Source organism: Schistosoma haematobium, chromosome 3 (assembly GCF_000699445.3).
Source record: "Schistosoma haematobium chromosome 3, whole genome shotgun sequence".
Taxonomy (NCBI): Eukaryota; Metazoa; Platyhelminthes; class Trematoda; order Strigeidida; family Schistosomatidae; genus Schistosoma; species Schistosoma haematobium.
The window spans coordinates 33204104-33226489 of record NC_067198.1 but is presented as its reverse complement, the minus strand read 5'-3'; the positions used below and the strand labels follow the sequence as shown (position 1 = coordinate 33226489).

At 36.2% G+C, this 22386-nt stretch overlaps 2 protein-coding genes across 5 annotated transcripts; one reads left to right on the top strand and one right to left on the bottom strand.

The window, feature by feature from the left end:
* Positions 1 to 2346: 2346 nt before the first annotated feature.
* Positions 2347 to 6165, top strand: RBM8A_1 (RNA-binding protein 8A). 3 transcript variants are annotated; one of them, XM_051219034.1, is made up of 5 exons: positions 2347 to 2451; positions 5546 to 5605; positions 5637 to 5714; positions 5756 to 5892; positions 5929 to 6165. In XM_051219034.1, the coding sequence occupies exons 1-5, from the start codon at positions 2391 to 2393 to the stop codon at positions 6124 to 6126; spliced, it is 534 nt and encodes a 177-aa protein (XP_051069659.1). In that variant the 5' UTR covers positions 2347 to 2390; the 3' UTR covers positions 6127 to 6165. The 3 variants fall into 3 exon arrangements, with proteins under 3 accessions (XP_051069659.1, XP_051069661.1, XP_051069660.1); XM_051219035.1 differs by lacking the exon at positions 5546 to 5605; XM_051219033.1 differs by having other exon boundaries at positions 5546 to 5714.
* An 802-nt stretch (positions 6166 to 6967) lies between these two features.
* Positions 6968 to 20422, bottom strand: NMNAT1_1 (Nicotinamide/nicotinic acid mononucleotide adenylyltransferase 1). 2 transcript variants are annotated; one of them, XM_051213664.1, is made up of 5 exons: positions 17457 to 20422; positions 14271 to 14696; positions 12420 to 12751; positions 11720 to 11821; positions 6968 to 8563 (listed from the first exon to the last, which is right to left on the bottom strand). In XM_051213664.1, the coding sequence occupies exons 1-5, from the start codon at positions 17545 to 17547 to the stop codon at positions 8360 to 8362; spliced, it is 1155 nt and encodes a 384-aa protein (XP_051069658.1). In that variant the 5' UTR covers positions 17548 to 20422; the 3' UTR covers positions 6968 to 8359. The 2 variants fall into 2 exon arrangements, with proteins under 2 accessions (XP_051069658.1, XP_051069657.1); XM_051213663.1 differs by having other exon boundaries at positions 6968 to 11821; positions 12420 to 13577; positions 14271 to 20422.
* Positions 20423 to 22386: the final 1964 nt, after the last annotated feature.

Genomic DNA, 22386 nt, shown 5'->3' with positions numbered 1-22386 from the left:
ATTGTAGAGGTAAATAAACCCCCAAAAATCAATAGCTCTGTAAGTCTTCGACATTTGATGCTGATCATATTAGTTTCAATGGACTCACCTAGCTGAAGGCGCTTGGTCACACACTGTCACTAGATGACGACTGAGAACGTTGTGGTCAACTTTTCCTGCAACCGCTAGCCAGTCACTTCTCGATATTTTGATAAACTCTCAAATACATCTTCGAACCCCCTCGCTTCTGACTTGATTTCACTGGGTGCGCACGATTCAATTATAGAATATGTTACTGGTTCATTTATTGTCGGATTACGAATACTCGTGGCATCTTCAAAATACAACATAACTCCCTCAATGCGAATGCTTAACCCGTCTTACGAAACAAATGAATTATCCCGGCAATGGATTTTCAATAATTTCGCTCCAAACTTCATTCACTACTGAGACCTATGGCTTTTTTGTCTGAAAACGATGTGTTGAATTGGTCAAAACCGTCGAAAGATTAGATATCAGACTTCGAGTCTTTGTAGGCACAATTTGAAAGTATTGTTTGAAGCGATTATACTTATGTGATCGAAAGAGAAATATACTGTCACAGTTGACTCATATTTACATAACTTGCCACGAAATTATATTGTGTATATAGAATTCAGTAAATACAATGTACGTTCAGATATTCCAGGTTATTTAATTATCTGATAATAAAATATTATAGATGCAAACCAACGTTTTAAAGATAGGATAATTTCGGCCATTATGTAAGTGGGATGTCACTGACAATAGGATGTATGATATCTGTTCCACCTGCACATGATCGGAGAGAAACTTTCAGACAGCATGTCCTCTAAAGATAAATATTGATAATGTATTGGTTGAATTCATGAGGCAATTAAAGCTAGAATACATTGAAAAACCCGGTAGCACTGGACGACCGTTTCGTCCTAGTATGGGACTCCTCAGTAAGGCGCATCCACGATCCCGCCCCGCGAGATTCGAACGCAGGACCTATCGGTTTGGCGCGCGAACGCTAAACTCCTGGACCACTGAACCGGCATCCAACAGTGTTAATTCAACAAATCCATAAATATTGGAAATCTCAACGAATCGAATGACTTCGAAGTAATGAATATAAAGAGCCTTCAGAAAAATCAGAAAATTGAGATACATATTTTGCATCCTTCTGAAAAAGGAATCATAAATTTTATGTTATTTATGCAATGATTTTAATGACTAAAAATTCTGACTCAAACATCCACCACGGTTAACAGGCCGTCAGACGCTAGCACTTTTAGACTTACCACTCCATAATAAAATATTCTAAAGTCCTAAAGTATGTTTTACTTTTTCTAGTGGAATAGTGGTGCGAACAGAGAAACAAAGAAGTTAAGACGATAAGCGTAAAAATAACATTTAGTGTTGCCCGTAATTTATTCTACACACAACAAACTTCCATTTTATATAATATACACTGCCATACTCCTTTCTTTTCCGAAGCAATTATAATTTAAACGTGATCTTTTGTACTCTATTTTTCTAACCTAATGAAAATTTTCTAGTAAATCTGTATTTTTATGATTGTTTTCGCGTTCTAGTCATGTTACTCATCCATTTATCCTCCTTTTTTAACGTTAGTTGTACTCGATGTCAAGCAGCTTTAGCCTCAATGTCAAACCAGTTTACCCGTCGTATCAAGGCCATAACCTAGATTGAGACAAGTTCCGTCTTCTATATTATTGAGTAGGAAACGGAATTAAACACTTTCTTTGGATATGCTGACTGTGAGGGAACGAATTATCCTGATTTTGATATGAAATACTTTGGTGAAATAAATCCGGTTAAAAAGGCTCACACATTCAGCCGCTATAAACTATATGATTGTGCATTTTTGATCATATGTTACCTTGCCAGATGAATCGTGTTCTCCCTAATTAGTGCTTGATTCGTTTACAACTGACATATGCTGAGATTGTAGGTTGTGAGCTATCGACCTTCAAAGAGCACGACTTACCACAATTCAATGAACAGGTACATTCACTTTCCCCGTTACTTATATGTTATTGTTTTGTGCATTAACAGAAGTGTGGAACATTGAGCATAGTTTTTTGGTGGAAAGGTCATCAAAACTTTAAAAGTCATTGAAATATAAATGAAGTTAGATGAAATATATATTTACATAACATCTTTATCAAACTCTAGCTGATAAAATCGCTCGTTCGTCTTTGTATACCAGTCTATCGCCTAGAAATGCTTGAATAAACTGTATTATGACTCCTTCCGAAAATTTTTTGTGCTGGGAGATATAATATTTACATTTCTTTAATTCTGTCATAACCTTAGACGAAGTACAATATTTTCGGCGCCAAAAACAACTAATCAACTATACGGAGTGTTTACTGTCCTTTAGGATGGCTGATGTGCTAGATTTACATGGGGAGAATGACTTCGAAGAAGACGCAGATGGTGATCGTAAGTGAACTTTTTCGGTGTTTTTAAAATTTTAATAGTCGTCATAAGTGACTGATTTGAAGGATTATAGTAACGTCAACCGGAATGTACATGTAGCTTATACAGTTCATATTTATTTACCTTCAGAATGTGCTTTTCTAGTGTATTATATAGGATTTCAAGATTCGCAATTAGTCTCCTAATTTTTCCTATGGTATAGATATTGTATTGAAAATATTCAGTTAACGCAACAATCTTATATTGATGTTATGTTATTGAAGAGTGGTTTCAGGTATCCAATCGGATGAAGTTCAGTTATTGTAACACATTCTTGCTGATCTGGTTAGTTCGGCATGGATAGATTTCGTCGGAAAAACGTTAGGTACAGTTTTAGACCTGGAATCATTCTGTTAAACAATCGATTATTTAATTAATTCTTGTTGATCGGTATATGTTCCAGGTTATTATCGTAATCTTGTTGATTATTCGTCGACATTTGAAAATCAATAACTTTAGGTGGGGTCCACATTTCCTTACTACTTTAATAAAGCTGAAATATTGGGTTTTCACTTCTGCGATACATGTAATTGTGAAAACCTTATTTGAACTTAGTCTAGATTCTCACTGTGTGAGAATTAAGAATAGAGTGCGTTATAGTCATATTTACTTTCGTCTGTCTCAAATCCTAGAATATTATTTGTCAAGTTTTGTTGTGTGAACCTTATGTGTAGGGTTGTGTACTGTCCCCTTGTTGCATCCTCATCGATACTTCTCACGTTTCGTTTAAGTATGTTAAGTTTCGGATCAAAGTTTTACTGATGATATTAAGAGAGAATCGTAAGTGAATTAAAGAGGATTTCATAAAAAGAATTGAAATATTTTTCTTGGACCTCAAATCTACTATGAACAAGAATACGTTTGAGGTTCAATAATTCGACTACACGTTCCATGTTTTAAATTTGAAGTATCGTTGAATATTAGGCGTTTATCGAGTATTTTTTTGACTAAACCAAGTAACGCATTGGAAAGCACGTACAAGTTTATTTTGTTGCTGACTTTTACATATTCACAAAGTCAACTCTTATTTTTATCCTCCGGTAATAAAATTTTTATGTAGTGATTTAGCTAAGTACAGTTTGTTCGGATGACACTCATGATTTATATTCTTTACAAGTTATCGTATAATGGTTAGTGTTAAAGTGTATCCAATTAATCAACTCATTCTGGTAAAAGTTTATTTACGTGAATGGTCATTGAAAGCACCACCGTACACGAAAATAACCTCAATAAATGAATTATCATTAATGTAAAATTCAAATGGACGTTGGGAGTGGTTTTAAAAATCCGTGTGTCAGTTATTCAAACGCAAAGTAGAACCTGATACGCTTGTTTTATTTATTTATTTTAACACATAGATATTGGTACAAGGAGGCACCAAATACATATGCGCCACACAAATCTCATTCGATATGTGTGAGGGCTGTGATACTGCCCGGTAGCCCAAACCGAAGCAGGTGGTTTTTCTTAGGGGACCACACCCCGGGTAAAGTTGCCGGTGTGGGCAACCGGGAAGTTATAACTGCCCTCACACCTGTAACAGCACTCAAGGTCACTCTATTCATAATCAATCTCCCTCTTCAATTCCTATTATTCCTCCTGCCTCAACTCTAAACTTTCTCATTTGACTTCCTCATCAAGTGTCACTATGGCTAAGGATTCTGGCTTTTCAGATTGACAAAAAAACGGGAGTTAAAAAGTCAAGTGTAAGTGAGATGATCTTGGAAGAAGATAACACTCTAATGTGCTTTCAACCCAGACGTTAAAAATAATGGGCTGAACACTTTAGGGAGCAATTCAACCGGCTTTCAGCTACTCTACAACTACCCACCATTCCCAAACAGCGTGAATGGGACATTGAAGTAGGCACCCCGACTCTAATTAAAGTTCAGAAAGCTATAACTAATCTGAAACGACGAAGAGCAGCTGGTCCAGATGGATTGGCTTCAGAAGTTTTTAAGCATTGTGGTCCGGTTTTAGTGATTAGGTTTACCAGTATTCTAGCTAAATTCTGAGAGTTGGACGTAATCCAATCTGACAGGTCGCAATCACTAATTGTCCCAATATATAAGAAGAGGTCAAAGTCATCCTATGATAACTATAGAGCGATTAGTTTAACTAATATAGCATCTAAAATGCTAGCCTCAATAACTACCGGACGCTTAACAAAGACACGTGAACTGCAAACACGAGAAAACCAAGCTGGTTCATACCCGGTCGTGGCTGCGTCGACCACATATTCGCCATTCGTCAGATTTTAGAACATAGGCATGCTTATGGGCGTCCGTCAATGATGGCTTTGTTTGACTTAAAAGCAATTAAGGGACGAGTATACTGCGCGGCAGTCCGTTCTGTTCTAATTTACGGCTGCAAAACGTGGCCGTTAAGAGTAGAAGATATCCGTAAGTTACTAGTATTTGATCACAGATGCCTTAGAAATATTGCTTTCATCCGCTGAGATAATCGAGTAAGTAATCATGAGGTTAAACGCAAGGTATTAGGGAGTGATGGTAAATCAGTTGGCGAGGTTGTAAATCTTCATCGACTGAAATGGTTGGGCCACGTGTTGCGTATTCCTGAACACCGATTACCACGACGCGCAATGCTGACTAGTGTTAAGGATGGTTGGAAGGAAGTTAGGGGCGGTCAAACCAAAACGTGGCATTATTCATCTTCCTTCCTTTACTATATCCTTATACACAATCTTTCTTTTACATATGACTTCTACTGAACACCTTCGTAAATATTAAACCGCATTTATGTATCTATTTGTGACAGTTCTTTAATCTCAGTCGCAACAGGTTTGTTGAGACTTTCAAGATAACAGTCATGTCCGAGTCTTTAGCTTCCATATAACCTTAAATTAGTTTCCGAGGCCCATAGTATCAGAAAAATACCGTCTCGTAGCATTGAAAAACTAGGGTTCACTTTGAAACAATACCAAATAAATAATTTTTTATTCCTAGTTAAGATACTCTTGTTGCATATGTAGCATTATTATTTGCAATCATCCAGTTTTAAATGCCTAGATTTATCTGACTCAATGTGTTTATTTCAGATGGTTTAATGAAATTGAAGGAAAGTGCCAAAAAAAGAAAAGGCAGAGGATTCGGAGCTGGTATGAATTCTAATGCTTCTAAGCCCTGTAGACTCAGTCGGAACGACAAAAGAAGGGTATGAATCTCTAGTAGTGGATGACGGATCGTCAAAATCAGGACCTCAAAGATGTAAGTTGTTACGATAAATATATATGTATATTGTTTACCAGCCGTAGAAGGTTGGATATTGTTTGTAAGGAATGTACAGGAAGAAGCTACAGAAGAAGATATTCGAGATAAATTCTGTGAATATGGCGATATAAAAAATATACACCTTAACCTTGACCGGCGAACTGGTTATTTAAAAGTACGTTCAGCCATCTTATTTACTAATAAATTGCAGGGATATGCATTAGTAGAATATGAAAATTTCAAGGAAGCTTTTACTGCTATGGAACATCTAAATGGTTCTGAGCTAAATGGTCAAAGAATTCATGTGGATTGGGCGTTTACGAAAGGTCCAAATCCAGTCAAAATGTCAACCAAACACAGAACACGTGAACGTAGTCGAAGTCGATCAGTTGACCGTGCTCGGCGATAATTGTACACTCATGCTCTAGATAAAATGTTTTTTTACATATCTTAAATACCTTTTTATCAAACAAGAAATCAGCGTCGGCTTGATCTCTTTCGTTGCATTATTAGTTGTTTTAAGCTACACCTATTCGAGTAAAAAACGTTTGTATTCCTTAACTGCTTCACCATTTAAATCATTTATCATTAACCGACTGATCGTGCAGTGTGTTTCGTTTTGAGGCTAATGTATGCAGTAAGCAATATATTTTGTTGGAAAGCATCAGGTACTTGGGTAAGATAACAATCTAAGTGTGGAAGCTAGTGATACTACTAGGCTGCCAAAACTGTAGTAGATGGAGCAAGGTTTTAACCTAGGATACATTAGTAACAGGTATACAAATCGTCATTATTTAGGATCGGTTTAAATGAGAAAAACTTGATATCTTTAAGGTAATGCGACTCTATAAAATTGCAGTCTCATGAAAGTTTTTTGAGTGGTTTCATCATAGGTAGGTAGATTGATATATATATATATATATATATATATATATATATATATATATCTGACATCTACTGTGAATAAGTTTTCATCCCACAGACTATGCCTGATGCATTAGTACCCGGCTGTCGGAATAAGCTCGACGAAATATGATCTTCCAAAGTTTGCCAATTACCCATTCATAACTTGGTGACTAAGTATTTAAATTGATACTGAGTTTAAGTTTATCTTATTTACATTAAAAAGCAATACCTATTTGTCCCATCACCAGAAATCTGTCGCAAATAGGAAATATGCAAGATAAAATAAAAGATACATAGTCCTGTGCTATTTAGGTCATCTTGTTATTCGAAAAAACTCAGTACAAGCATTCCTTCAGATGCTTTGGTTCATCAACCTTAACATCCATTTTTAATTCGCTTAGTATTGCAGTGGACGGCGATACACAAAACATGATTTAACTTTGAGATCGAATAATTATTACTTAAACATTCCAACCGGTGCTTCTATAACACCTTTGATCGACAAACTCATTGACTTCAAAGAACTTAATGTCACTCAGTATTGTAATTTAGTTTTAGACCGTCTTAGATTCAGCGTTACTTGATCTTCTGTGGTCTACATAAGTATGGGAGCGAATTCGTCATATCAAGGATGGGTAGACTTCATGTGTACTTATTTCAACTTGCAATTCACTAACTCCCAGGAATTCGTTGCAATAAACAGATAAGAATAGACACTTTGTTTAACAAAGGCACTTATGGTGTTATTAAAAAATTCATTGGTCAACTACAGATATTGCGTTATTACTGCCATTTTGATTAAAGACCAAGGTATACAGTTTGTGTTTAATACACAAAAACCACCAATGTTGTGTATGATAACATTGTTACAACTTTAAATGACTAGATATTGAGTGGTTCGACGTATCTAGTAATTTTTCCAGTTTGAGAAGCAAAGCTGAAAGTGATTTCCCAAGACTCATGTGCTTCATTGTCCCTGACAGAATATCACTGGTGATTTCGTCGCAAGAAAAATCCAGTCTAATTTTTCCTATTTCTTTTACGAATTGGGATATTGTATATTTATTTACAATACAATAAAAATCCGGGAGAATATTTTTAGAATGATTTAGTGGAGATGTTAAGTTAATGCAGTCATTTTAAAATGATGTACAGAACATATATTACCGATATTATATAATGCTCAGATCCCAACAAAAAGTCTGTTTGAATTCTAGCTTATTCCACTCACCGTTTTAAGTAACGAAGAGAATTACGCAGATATTACATTAACAATGTTATCTTTTTCTGAATAAATATTTTCTTTACTACTGTATAACTAAAAAAGTGTAGCAACTTAGTCATGTTTTACACATTGTTTCTATCGCGTAGACAATTTAATTGTTTTGTTGTTACATTTCACATAACACTTGATGAAACGATACTCTAAACTACGTTTCGCGAAATTAGCATGAAATACATTTACCACATATTTTCAACATTTATGACGACTGAAATGATAGAATTAGGCAGATGAGTAGCAAATTAATTGTATAAGTTTATTTCAAATGATAGCGTGATAAGTAAATCATTTTACAGGATAGAATCATAAAATGAAGTAATTGCACAATTTCAAGAAATTTAATCCAATCAACATGAGTAATATACGTATATCAAGGTGTATTTACAATTTTATGTTAACAAGAATAATCAAATGATTCAACTGTTTGAAAAATGCACCATGAAATCTTTGGTAATTAGTGTTGTACTTCTGTTCTAGTCTTCGATTCAAGTAAATTAACACATCTTTTTTTGGCATCATATAATTTATGTGTATAAATATATTCCAAAGTACGATCTGGAACGAGGTAACGTACACTTTTACCATTTGATAAAGCATGACGTACGAAAGTAGAGCTTAGTGAATTCTGACAATTGTCTATCACTAAACTTATATTATCCTAAGTGAAATATTGGAAAAATCAGATATACATTGGAAAATAACTAAACAAATATTGCATCTATCAGTAATAATGATTTCTGTGCATGAGTAAACTACCTTAATAAATCTATGCTTGATTATAAACGTACTTATCAACATGAAGTCTCCCTAAACTCTCACTGTTTTAAAGTTCTAAAAATGATTGGAAATCGTTTACGTTATGAAATATGCCTTGTGGGGTATCTGTAATTGATAGTTTAAGAGCATTTTGTAAATTATATATTGGTACTTACTGTAAGTTCACTTACGCTGATAATAAATGACTAGCTAGATGCATTACATTTTGCCTTTTCATTAATACACATATATGACAATCTAAGGTTTAAATATGAATATACTTACCTAATTACGCCTGTTACACCTCATGGAGGAGCACAGACCGCTCACCAGCATTCTCCATCCAACTCTGTCTTGGGCAGTTCTTTCCAGTTGCTATTTATCCTTTTCATGTCTGCTTCCAATTCCCGACGCAGTGTATTGTTCGGCCTTCCATTTTTTCGTTTCCCTTCAGGATCTCAAGTTAGCGCTTGCCTCGTGAAGTTTGATTATTTCCTCAACGTGTTCTGTCCACTTCCAACGCCATTACCTAATTTCCTCTTCAGATGGAGCCTGGTTTGTTCGCTCCTACAGTAGGATGTTGCTCATGGTATTTGACCAACGAACATGAAGTATATTGCGCAGACAGCTGTGCATAAATACTAGTATCTTTTCGATGATGGCTGTAGTAGTTCTCTTAGTTTCAGCTCCGTACAGTAGAACTGTCTTGATGTTCGCAATGAAGATTTTGACTTTGATGTTGGTTGACAGTTGCGTTGAGTTTCATACGCTCGTCAACTGTAGGAATGTTGTTCTTGCGTTGCCAATCCTCGCCTTTACATCTGCATTGGATCGTCCTTGTTTACCAATGATGCTGACTAGGTACGTGAATGTTTCCATATCTTCCAGAACTTCTCCATCAAGTGTGATTGAGTTGGTGTTCTCTGTGTTGAATTTCAGAATCTTTTCTTTACTTTGCGTATGTTGAGGTCTGCTGATGCAGAGACTGCTGCTACACTAGTTGTCTTCACCTGCATTTGCTTGTGTGTACGGGATAGAAGTATCAGGTCATTTAAGAAGTTCAAATCGTCTACTTGTATCCAAGATGTTCATTGTATTCCTTGCTTCCCTTCAGATGAGGAGGCCTTCATAATCCAGTCAATCACCAGTAAAACCATGCTTAAATCACTTTGGGTGGTTTATTTATTTGGACACATAGATATTGATACAAGGGGGCACCAGATAATTATGCACCACACAAATCTCATTTGATTTGTGTTAGGGCTGTGATACTGCCCGGGTGCCCGAACCGAAGCAGGTGGTTTTCTCAGGAGACCACACCCGGAGCCTTCGACCTGAAGGTCTGATCCCTAAGGCAGTGGAGCATCGTAAGTCGTTGCGGTCTCATGGTAGCCGGTGACCAATAATTAGTTCATACGCCATTTGTTCCCTCAAGATACTGGAGCTCATGTGCAACATTGGTGTTGTCCATTTCGGCTTTGGCGCTTAGGTCTCCCATCCGGATGGAGAGATCCTTTCTTGGGCACTTCACTGTGATTGATTGCAGCATCTTGTAGAACTGATCGTTATCGTCGTCATTGCTATCACTTGTGGGTGCATAACGTTGGATAGCATTCATTGTAATCCCCTCATTTGTTGTGAAGGATGCTTTAATGATCCTGGGTCAATGAGCTTCCCATCCTATAAGCGCATTACGTGCTTCTTCGAACAGCATCAGAGCAACTCACTGAGTGTGTAGAGCATTCTCCCTTCGCGGGTAACGTTTGCTGTCCAGCTTGGGTCCTCCGGGTTTCGCTAATTCCGAGAACCGCCAACTTGTATTTCCATAACTATTTGATTGGTCCTTCAGGTTTCCCACAATGTCCGGACGTTCGATGTACCTACATTAATTGTTGCTATGATTATTAGAAGGGGTACCGACCTCGTGACTTCCGAAGAATCTCAGCTTCCATCATGAGGCGTCATAATTTCTCCTTCACCTAGGAGGGCACAGTTTAGATGGTTTACTTTGTTTAATCTGGTTGGCGTTACTTTAGCAACATTTTTCTTCTACAGGATGGGGTTGCCGACCCCATGTCCAACCCTCCTCCTTTACCCGGGCTTGGGACCGGCAGTAGCCCCACAAGAGCTACAGGCGGAGTTAAAGTTGAGTGTACTGATCTTGAAATAATCGGACTTAATTTAAACGGACGATAAAGCATGACATATTTTATGTTTAGCAAATGATTGCTCTCGAGAAGCATGCATTTGGCATCGGCAAGTATTTCGCATTGTAACTGTGACGGTTTTTTTATAAGTACATCAGGTTAAAAAAAGAAGTCCAATGTAGATCGGCATAAGGAGTCTAACATATTTCAGACGATGTTATCAGTTACCAAACATATCCAACTGACAAATATAGTTATGTAGTAAACAAAGACTTGGTGGGGAAAACCAATTTGTTATTTTATCTAAAATTACACAGTGCTTTCCTAAAATATGAAAACCATACATGCATGCACCACAGTTACAATAATTTCATAGTTCCAGAATGTGATCAACAATGAAATCCAAGATAAGGATTCCGACCTAATTAGGACTTGTCAGCCGGATATATGTATCCCAGTTTTGATTTTCATATTGAACCTCGAACCCAGTATCAAACGAAAAAATACTAAATCCATATAGCCACTGATATGTTCAGCGGATATGATATAATTTTTAAGGGTTCGTATTCTCTTATTCATTGGTCACATTCCCTAACAATAAAGGTTGGCCAAATACAATCCTGATTACCAATAAACAGAAGAACGAAAACCTTCACAATTACTGTTTATTTGTACTCGTTTTACCCATAACTTGACGGTATTGTAGGCGGTAACCAAATTAGAAATTTGTAAGCAAACCAATCAAATATCGATCTAACTTCTTTCTCTATTAATTTCAAATCTACATTATTAAGTCATCTGTATATTCTTACTATAACAACAGGTAAAAACATTTCAAATACAAGCATTTATGGTAATTTCTCATCAGTGTTTCCAAATAATATTCTGTGTAACAAATCCAAACAAATTACCTTATATTTGCCCAAAATGTTTGACTCATTGATAATTTTTAAAGGCTCATATGAAGGTCGACTAATACAAATTATACCATAGTCACGAACAATCGTTTCAATCTGAAAAAAGAGAATAATCTAATAGAAACTTTATTGAATTAAATTGATCAATAGATGTATGGTTGTTCTATGAAATAAGACCAATTTTACGCATCAGGTAATGTATACTAATTATCATAGTGTTATATTTTACATTGTGATCGATGAATGCTGTGTTTCCCGTCTAGGGCATCTAGCTTATAGAATTCAATACGAGTAATTACAGTCCGTTCTTAGAATGGATGCATCCGATCATATATAAGTAAATTGTAAAAACAACAATAAACTACAAACAAATAAATATTGTGATTAGTTAGCAAACTGAATAAAATTTTTAATTAACCGGTTATTACTTCCCGACAAGAATCAAAGTATAAAGTAGTTGACCGGAGAATGTACGATGGAACGTTGTTGGGGGAAAAGTGTTATACCTCTAGATTTAATGAGTGAAACATGATACCGCAACTGGAAAACTGAAAAAGGGCTATAATACCAAATGTTTTAAATTATGTACATTGTATTTAAGGGTGATTCTACAGAGAAGATCGCTAGTATATACAATAGGCACAGGGTGACTAATTGAATCAAACTAGCTTATTTTTAATAACCATAAACTTACATCTTCTGCTGACCACAAATTTGGAGTTTTGAATGATTCCAGAAGATCAGCACCACAAACTAATTTCACACAAGGCTTTGATAGCAAAACGTTTGCGGTATTGTTTTTGCGACAGTAACATGATCTATCTACAGATGATAATGAAGTGAAGAGATTGCTGTTGAAATGATCATCATTAGTATCATGTACTTGGTTTTCGCTACATTTTATGTTACTAATATCAATAAGAGAGTCAAGATGAAAGCAACTCTTAAGCCAGAGGTCAGTCGCCATGCCTTCTAGTGATGAAAGTTTCGTTTGTTCGTTGTGTTCATTAATTAAACCATCAGTGGCTAGAAAATAAAGAAATTAATAAGTGGATACACCTAAAAGAATTTACTCCTGACAGATGAAGATGTATGTATAATTGAAAACAAGGCACTTTGTAGTTAGTGTACTACGGAAGAGATAAATAAAGCTTTATACACTAAAAAGTTGTTACAAAGATCAATTACGAAACTACGACTGAGTACTAGGAAATCGGTTTCGGTAGATGTTTTCTTCTTCTAAGAGGATATTTATTATGGGGCGGAATATGCATAGATAACTCTAACGACAACTGTGATAGCGTATGCAACCGTTATGCTCGCTTCTAGCGCCTTTCAACTAGCTACCATAAGAAACGAATCTTATTAAGAAGATTTATTGGATGAAACCAAAGAAGATTGATTTTACATCCGAGTTAATTTAGTTCCATGATCATTAGTTACAGAGTGAACTGAGAAGTAAACGACAAAATACAATGAAATTTAGTGAATGGAATCCACGTAAATCCATTAACGTTGACTAAGCGAAAATCTCTCTAAGTCGAAATGAGAACTTATACCGAGTTTCTTCTACGCACGTGGTATATAGGGATATACCATCCTCAGTAAACTTTTTTTCGCAGTAAAAAATGCCGTTAGTAGACAAAAAGAATTTGTATTTTATGAGGAATTATACAAAAGTGATGGATGGGCTATTAGAAATTTGGAGATAATCAGTGGGAATCCCTGTACACATTTTCTGTCTGTACGAACTCATCAGTAAACTGTATCAGCAACAAAAGTTTCCAACCTGACTCCATTTACTTTGGTTTGGGCAACTGAATATTATCACCAGCAAGAATTATCAATGAACCTAAAAGTCAAGTAAGGAAATCTTAACTTCGTGAATAATTTACGTCTGTTCGAAAAACTATACTCTCTAGTGAAGTTGAACTAGCGAAATAGTCCTAAATATTGCTAGTGAGATTGTAGTCAGCACCATATTAAATGATCCCCACAAACTAGCTGTAAGATGATAACGCACAATACTCATTTTAAGCGTTAAGCATGTAAATGATGAGTAAACGTAGATTTGTAGATACAACTAGAAAATTATACTTTTAATAAAGTGTTACAGTTCAATATTTCAATTTATAACTATTAGTTGCTGTAAAATCTAGAAGACATCTGATAAAACCTACTTAACACTTCTTCGGTCACATAGACTAGCTGAATAACTAGTCTTATCAATACGCTGAATTACATATTTATTAAGTTTTGAGGACAATAATTAATGACTGAGAATATCCAATATACATTGGGACTTAAAGATAAATAGGAATAGTTGTAGATCAATGACTCGGGAACTGTCAGGTTAAGTTGTACAATTAAATGTTTATGAACTCTAGTAGTTTGTAGGTAGAAAGTGTTTATGGAACGGGACATTATAGGAAAAAGTGATCTTAATAAAAAATCTTCAATAAAACATTGCACTCCAGGTCTGTTTACATGAAATCACCAAAAGTTTCGCACATATATAAACGCATTTTAAGCATACGAAACTCACGATAAAAATTGCTTGGTGCGAAGCAAGTCTTTTTTCTCGGAACTGAGTCAATTTCGGTTTCGTCATTGTTACTTAACTTCGAGTACGTATTATTCAAGACACTATAAATGTGATCTAAGACCATTCGAGTTCTCAACCAACTTGATTGTGAACACTCCCAATTGCTTACGGCCAACCAGTCGGATGCAGAAATACAGGCTAATCGTGTAAGCTCGACGCGTATAGAGGCAGGTAGGAGACCTTTCTTTTCATACAAATTGGACACAGGACTGAATATACCACCAACGACGACTGTCTGATGGTCATAATTTATTGGATGGTCATCACTATATTCTTTTTGAGTGAACTGGTTATTCTCCTCAGACAAAACATGATGAGATTCTTTTGTTGACAAATGCATATTTTCAATCTTATCTCTTGCTAGTTCTAAAAAAAAGAGTAATAAACAATTGAGAACATTAAAAGTCCATCTTGAAATAAATAAAATGTAAATGGCAAACAAAAATATCTCGTTTCAGCAGACCTTATGAATATTTCAATTGATATTATTAATGAGCGTAGCTAAACAGAGGGAAAAACAACAAACAAGTATTTTTATTTAAAATCAAACCTGACGAGGATTTGTTTTTAGACGAATCTGCATGGGATTTTCTTGAATGAACCAACGAATTCTAATTTATTGCAACTACTCGTACCGTTTTGCTTATATTTATAACTTGGCTTTCCCAGACAATTTTAGAGCTAAGAAACAATTATACGAAAGCTGCTGCGATGGTAAGAATTATATTCACATAAATAAATATATACAGGTAGTTGACATCATGCTTCGAGATGACATTTAATAGCTAGTCCGTCATATGCAATATAGAACATATGTGCAACAGATCAAATTGCCATACTCCACTGGGACAGTGAAATAAAATTGTCAGGGGGGAATAACAGAGGAGTAGACGTAGTAACAGTATTAGTGGTGATAAAATAAATTAGGCATCGAAGATACGATTCCAGAAAATATAGATTAGTGGAACAAAAACAATTTAAAAGGTGATTTAGCAGCTAATGATCCAAAGGAAGGCACCTGGATTACTGCGAACGATCCTGAGCCATGTCACCCAAAGCCTCTAACCACTGGTTACGATAATCACGTAGACCACAACTAGGTAGTGTGCACCTGCTAACATGACCCAGTTTAAAAGTCAACATACTCATGGACTGATACCGTTTTTTGGTCTGAACATTCCCAACTTCTTTCCAGTCTACTCCTATACTAGAAATTATCGCATCTCAACGTAGTAGGTGGACGACTATACATATTCTGTTCTGACCATCTTAACCGGAAAAGATTACCTCATCAATAGATTTGCATTCCTACCTAATATTCTATCACTAACCCGGGCATTGCTTCAAAGAAACCTATGGTCGAATACTGGTAACAAACGAATATTCTCTATTCTTAATGGTCATGTTTCAAACAAATGTGGTAAAACACAGGGAACTACTGAGCAGCAAACTTGTTCTTCGGTTAGTGGACGGATATCTCATCTACTCTATAGGTGATGCAAGTTGGCAAACGGCAACAGTTTTGGATTTGTGTCGAAATTTCATCAAGTAACAACCCAATAGGGCTGATCGGACTTTTGAAATAAATAAAATGGTCGACGCACTCAACTACTTGACTCCCTATCCTTAGTTCAGGGGTTGATGAAGACCCGTCTTAAAGCAACATTTTGCATTTAAATGGAGAGAATCGCATCTGAAACATGTTATTACTGTTGTTTAAGATATTCAGAAGATCCTGGATTTTTTAGCGTCTTTACCAAACGTAACTACATCTGCGTATTCTAAGTCCATAAGAGAATCTCCTTGTAGATTATCAACTCCCGAAATCTTATACGATGAGTGTTACTGTTAAAAGCATGTCTATGACAGTTAACATGGGGAAAATAGAGAACTCCAACTAACGTCACTTGAAGCCACCAATTTCCATTACAGTTCTCATGAGCTCTGACTCGACCAGCATATATACTTCTTTGGTACGCCACTTAATGACAGACAGTGTCGCTCAAGTGGCTTTCTTGAGTCTTAGGATAACCCTTCTAGGCTGAAAGGACTGAATATTAGCCTGCGCTCGATCAATAAGTTAAATAAAATGATAGCTTTGGTGACTTTGAAATGTTTTATAGAAGTCGTTTGATTAACTATCACATCGCGTATTATTTGTCAACGCTAAGTGGAGAAAGTGGAAAGGTGATCCGTTTCTCGAATGGCACCATAGTACGAAAAAAATGTATGAGACGGGGATTTGTCTGTTTATCCGGATTGGTTGCTTTAAGTTCTAGTGACCATAGAACTAAGTGGCTACAGATGTCATAAGATATGGCTCAGAGTGGAAATCAGTGCGAATAATGCTCCAGTTTCCATTAGACTCATCATAGAGACAAAGTGAATTCTGTTATTTGAAAAAATTACCGATTGTATTTCTTTGATCTAGATATATTTATCACTATTCTTTATTCTCACCACTTGGAACTATTTATTTGTTAGCTATACGACTTTACCTCCACTACTTCTTCGAGATCTTATCGCTTTATCTTGTCCCATGAAGCTATGGTGTCATATTGTACAAGAACTCTTCATAAATAAACTCTATAAATAAGCTCTCATTGACGAAAGTAACAGATCTAATTAAGTTTTAAATTAAAGACAATCTTATTCATCAAAAATTGATAAGTGGTAACGGCGAAATATCTGCGCCCTTAATTTTGTAGATAAACATTATTTAAGGATTGCAATATATATGAAACAGACTCAGATCATTTAGTTGGTTATACTTGACTTTCCAATACCCTATAGACGATGATTGAACCCCGTTAAAACGGGGCTACGAGATTATTTAGGTTGAGTTGTGTGTTTAATCGAAGGACGAAGAAACCAAGCTTCCAATGTAACGAAACATGAACATATCCAGACCCCTTATTACCACAATAACCAAACATTGAATGTATTGATTAAAACGAAACAGACATTATTAACTCTGAATAGTCATTTAGGTGATGTGCAGTAAAAGGTTAATGCCTCATTGTTTTCATTAACTCAATCGCTCCAAAGTCCTTATCAATAAGGCCTTTACTTACATACGTAATAAACTATTATAGAATACTTTTGCATCAATACAAGATGACTTACCCATCATTCGCATGTGCATTACAGTAACTGGATTGAAAGACCCACATGACAGCAGAAACACAGGTTTAATTCTCAGTTGTTTGTTGCACATTAGAGTTTGGTGATTAAATTCAAAAGGGTTTTTATAGTGAATCTAACAACCAGCCGAAATTATTTTGTTGACCTTAGACACATAAAGATTTAGATTTTACTTATTAGTTACATAAAAAGCTAAACTTGAACGATTTCCTAAACTTTTAACTAATAGAACTGCATGAAAACTAGAATATGGTCTAGTGGATAGATTTTTTAAGTTTTCTAAAATTTTATACAGAATTCTACAGTTATTAAAGATGTAATTATCATACTCATTTTGCATACTACTAAATTGTTAAACAATTGATCCAAACATTTATTTTTCTGTTTCCATGGTCTTCTTAAGCCATATGCTTGTTTTCATGATGCAATGGGTGTTTTTGTTTGTAAAATTTTAACTAAAGAATGAAATTAACTTTTAGACTTAAACCAAATAAAAAGATGTGAGGCTTAAACTTATGTTTTTAACTTGAGTTTCTGAACTAGGCCTAATATAAACCAATTTTGTATTGTTTGTTTGAATCTTCCCATTGATGTTTACGACTGCAGTCGATCAGTCCTTCATTGGCACATGTGCAAATGGTCTCCACCCAACTGACTAGTCTCAAATAAAAAGAAGCGCGCGTCCTGGGATTCCACTGCCAGCCACCATAGATCTTTGTTTATAATGCTTATGACTGAGGTTATATCGATGCAATCCGCAATGGATGCATATATATCTATGAAACTAATTAATTGCAGTCCTAAACACCAGTAGGACGATCCAAACAAACAATGCGAAAATTAATTATGAAGCTGATAGTACACTCTAATTAGTACTTCGGGAACTTGTGACCATTTGCATTACCATTAAGTAAAAAATAAGTGCATTGAACTACTGTTTTAGATACAGTATCGAGCGCAGGACAAATTTTCATCTACCTAGACCTTACATAATTTCCTTACAACATACGTTAATAAGAAAACAGACTTGCAAATTATGCCTATTAACCAAACTTTTTGAAAAGTAACGGAACAACGGCAAGTAATTTTAAACTCGGGAATAGAATGTAATGAAATAGTGAAATTAAAGCTTGCTAAGCATTCGATCGGCAATAACTCAGTGAAATGGATGTAATATCCAAGTCAGTTTTTAATTTTCACACCCTTCTGAAATTTGAAGTTAGCACTGATAGTTGATGAAGTAGAAATGGGGATCTATGTAGGATTCACTTGGATGGACTGAACTGTATATAACAAATCCCGCGTTTCTATAATGCCAGGTTTCTCATTACATGAAGAAACTAGTCTTCGGAAAAGTTCGACAACCAGTTGTCAACTGTAAGTATTCCTTAGTCATCTGAAGTTACCCAATGGACCAAACGGCAACAATTTTATTTATTTTCTTAAACTTAACTATTTATTCAGACAACTTAGCGTTGTTCAATCAATTCAAGTCTGCATCATACGCATTATATATGTAATACGGAGACACCTGATGATCTTAGATTTAGTACTTTCCATTTGCCAGATAAGTTTTCCACCGGCAGGCTTAATCGTTCAATGCTGTAATATCTCGGTGTTCCACAGTAAGCTAATGAGACCATATAAGTGTTAATTCCACGCGAATGCATCACTGCTGTCCCAGGTTGTCAAGTTCATGCATTAAAGTTCACATAATTCGCTTCTTCATCCAGTTAAGCATTGTGTATAAAACGCTGCGCTATTTAATTCAAAAGAAAATTGTCAGGACAATGTTTCAAAACATAAGGAACAAATTTAGGCGTCTTGATGAGGCATATCAAGATGCTCTCACACAAACCAACACATTTCGCAACACAGAACCTCCTTTTTAAGGATAACGATGTACCAGGAATACAAATGTAGACTTATTACTTCTTTTCCAGTCTTTTATATTTAATTCGCCGTTGTTTTGTTTTACCAACATTTATTACAGACAATCCATACTACACAACCAGTGTTTAAACTCTCTAACTAACTTATTGGCCGGTAGTCCCCAAACAGATTTCGTCTACTTTCTTAAATTTACCCAAGCTCCCAATTTTGTGGAAAATCCCGAAGTCAAATGACCTTCGCCAATGTTTGGGGAATTTACCCAGGTCCGGGAAAATTTTGGGGTTTTAGTGCAGTTTCCCCGAAGTGTACTACAGCGGCTTCCCCAAAATGTGTCAAATTTTCCCCAAAATTGGGAGCTCGGGTTAGGGGAGATCTCAGGGAAAAACCCAAAATTTCCCCAAACTTTGGGGTGCTACACAGAAAGACAAAAAGGGAAAATTCGCATTAATTCTTCTTCTCAGACGGACAAGCAGACATTCGGGCGCGTTTACCCATTATTTTCCAACGCATTTTCCCCTTCATTCGCCTTTATTGGTTGCTTGGGTTCGATCCCGAAAAGGTAGCAGTGATCCTTGTGAAGGCAAGACCTTCGAAAGAAACTATAAATATTCTTAAAAAATTGCGTAGTCAGTGAATATGTCTCTTGGTCACTTTATAACCACACTACGTTGAAACAGCTGCACTTAATTCCAAGTAACCTATATATTTATAAATTCCGCTGTCCGTGAATTACACATTTTTTCGGGCGCAATTTAAATATCGGTAAAAGAATGAAATAATTTTCAGTTTAAAGAATCTATAATTCCTTGAGGCAACTGACAACTTTTGCCTGCAGACATAGTACAATTTTCTCTGAGGACTAATAAAACAATGAACATACGATGTGACGAACTACTTAATTTAAATTTTTGTGGTGAACCTTGAAGTAATCTGGTGTAACAAGGGACAAACTGTGAGCCACTTTCTTCATGTCACGTTACACATGTTTTTTGTTTACATATCGTGATATTTTGTGTTCTCTGATTTTTAACTCATACATGGATATGTAGATCGCCAACGTAGATTGTCTGTGTCGAGTGATTGAGGGCCTACTCTAGTTAAATGGGAATAGTGCAACAAATAAGCTGACATGGAAGTCAAACCCCACGGTTAGTACTTTACGTGGATTACCTTTACGACGCATCCCGGTCCTATTATATTTCATACTGCTTATATCACGAAAACTGATAAGACAATTGATGAAGGATTTGCAACTGAAATATGTAATGTATGGTTGTCACATTTTGCCAAAGAACTCTGTAATTTTGCATCAAACGATAAACTGGTTTTCCTGTCTTCAGTTCTCGTTCACCACGTTGTGGTTAATTTTATGACCGTCTCACATAAACGATGAAATTACAAAAATATATTGATGAGTGTAGATTTGAGGTACAGAAAGCTGACACCATTGCATAGGCCGGTCGATGGAGTATATCTAATTAATGCACGCTCGTTGTCCATGATTTCGATGAATATTTGCGGGCTTCACAGTATTCAGTGACACGACAGGCAGTGACATTTCACTGGGCATACATGTTCGATTTATGTCATTTTCAACAGTACCCAAATGCTTGAACATTAAGACTCTTACACCTCCACCTTCTTACTCATACCATCCCAGCCCAAAAACACCCGAGCTTGGCTCTGCTCCTTAGAACCTGAAATACAAGAGCACGGAATGACCGACTTTCAACCTCAGGTCAAAACATGGTAGATTTAGGAGTTATCTGGCGTTCAAATAGCCCGTGTGAGTCCCTAAAAAAGACAGAACGATAAATAATATCCTACCGGTGATCATTAGGGACTAAATACGAAAAGGCCACCTGACTAAAACTTGGAAAGCATGACAGTTTTTCCCAAAAAATAGGCCTAGTTAATGAGCATAACTATATTTCTGTAACTACGAGAGGCATTACGAAAACGGCTTTCTTCATTACCTTCGGAATATACGAAGTTTTGTATGTCCATTTCGGTTTGGAAAATTCAGCACAAACTGCTGATGCATTTGTAGCGGGAAATAAATCCCCTGAATAAATAGCTCTGTAGGTTTTCGACATTGGATGCTAATCACATTAGTTTTAATTGACTCACCTAGCTGAAGGCACTCGGGCGTGCATCCACACCAGGTCACGAGTGGGAACACCCTACTCAACAACCGCTGCAATCGCTAGCCAGATTAGGTCAGACGATCCTCGATATATTGATAGCCTATCAAATATATCTTCGAACCTCCTCGCTATTGTCTTTTGATTCCACTTGGTGGGTACGATTCATATTAGAAGACGTTACTGGTTGAAGCGTTGTCAAACTCCGAATACCTGTGTCATCTTCACATTTATTGGTGACATATTTGGGGGTCTCAAGCTTTGTACACATGAGTGTTAATGACTTCTTGATCTCCATTCTGAACAGAAAATCTCATTTTCAGCAACAAGGTCTTATTTTCGAACATGGTTTAAACCGTCAGCGTAGATGATCTATGTCGAATGATTGGAGGCCTACTCGAGTTAGACAGGAACGGTGTGACGAAACAGATTACTTCAAAGTCACGCCTCCCTGTCAGCACCTAATGCGGATTACCCCTTCGACGTATCAAAGTACTATGAAGACCGTATAACACAGAGGACGTTATTACCGATATATATTAGCTAAGGTGGATGCAACCGAGAGTAAGACCGCCGCTGCATGGGCCAGTCTCCGGTATCTTTTCCGTGCTATTTACTCGCTTACACAAGTGCCAGCGTAATTCAACGTACACCTAAATCGTCGATTTTTCGTACAATAGTGCTTAGAAATGATGAATATTTTAAGATGGATAAGATTAATCAAACCTTCCACTGTAAATTGTTTATTGTGATGCAGATTATGGATCCTTAGTACCAGAAAAGACCCCCGGACGCTGCCGTACACAGCGATCAGCGGTTTGTTTGTCAATAACATGGTCGTTGATTTTATACTTTGTGCTGTTAATGTCTTTCTA

Excerpts from the sequence above, each read along its gene's own strand:
- RBM8A_1 (XM_051219034.1), top strand. The coding sequence starts at position 2,391 with ATGGCTGATGTGCTAGATTTACATGGGGAGAATGACTTCGAAGAAGAC. Across the intron at positions 5,606-5,636 it reads AGGCAGAGGATTCGGAGCTG|ACTCAGTCGGAACGACAAAA; the intron begins GTATGAATTCTA and ends TAAGCCCTGTAG. Across the intron at positions 5,893-5,928 it reads GGCGAACTGGTTATTTAAAA|GGATATGCATTAGTAGAATA; the intron begins GTACGTTCAGCC and ends AATAAATTGCAG.
- NMNAT1_1 (XM_051213664.1), bottom strand. The coding sequence starts at position 17,547 with ATGTGCAACAAACAACTGAGAATTAAACCTGTGTTTCTGCTGTCATGT. Across the intron at positions 14,697-17,456 it reads AATGCACATGCGAATGATGG|AACTAGCAAGAGATAAGATT; the intron begins GTAAGTCATCTT and ends TCTTTTTTTTAG. Across the intron at positions 11,822-12,419 it reads ATTTGTGGTCAGCAGAAGAT|ATTGAAACGATTGTTCGTGA; the intron begins GTAAGTTTATGG and ends CTCTTTTTTCAG.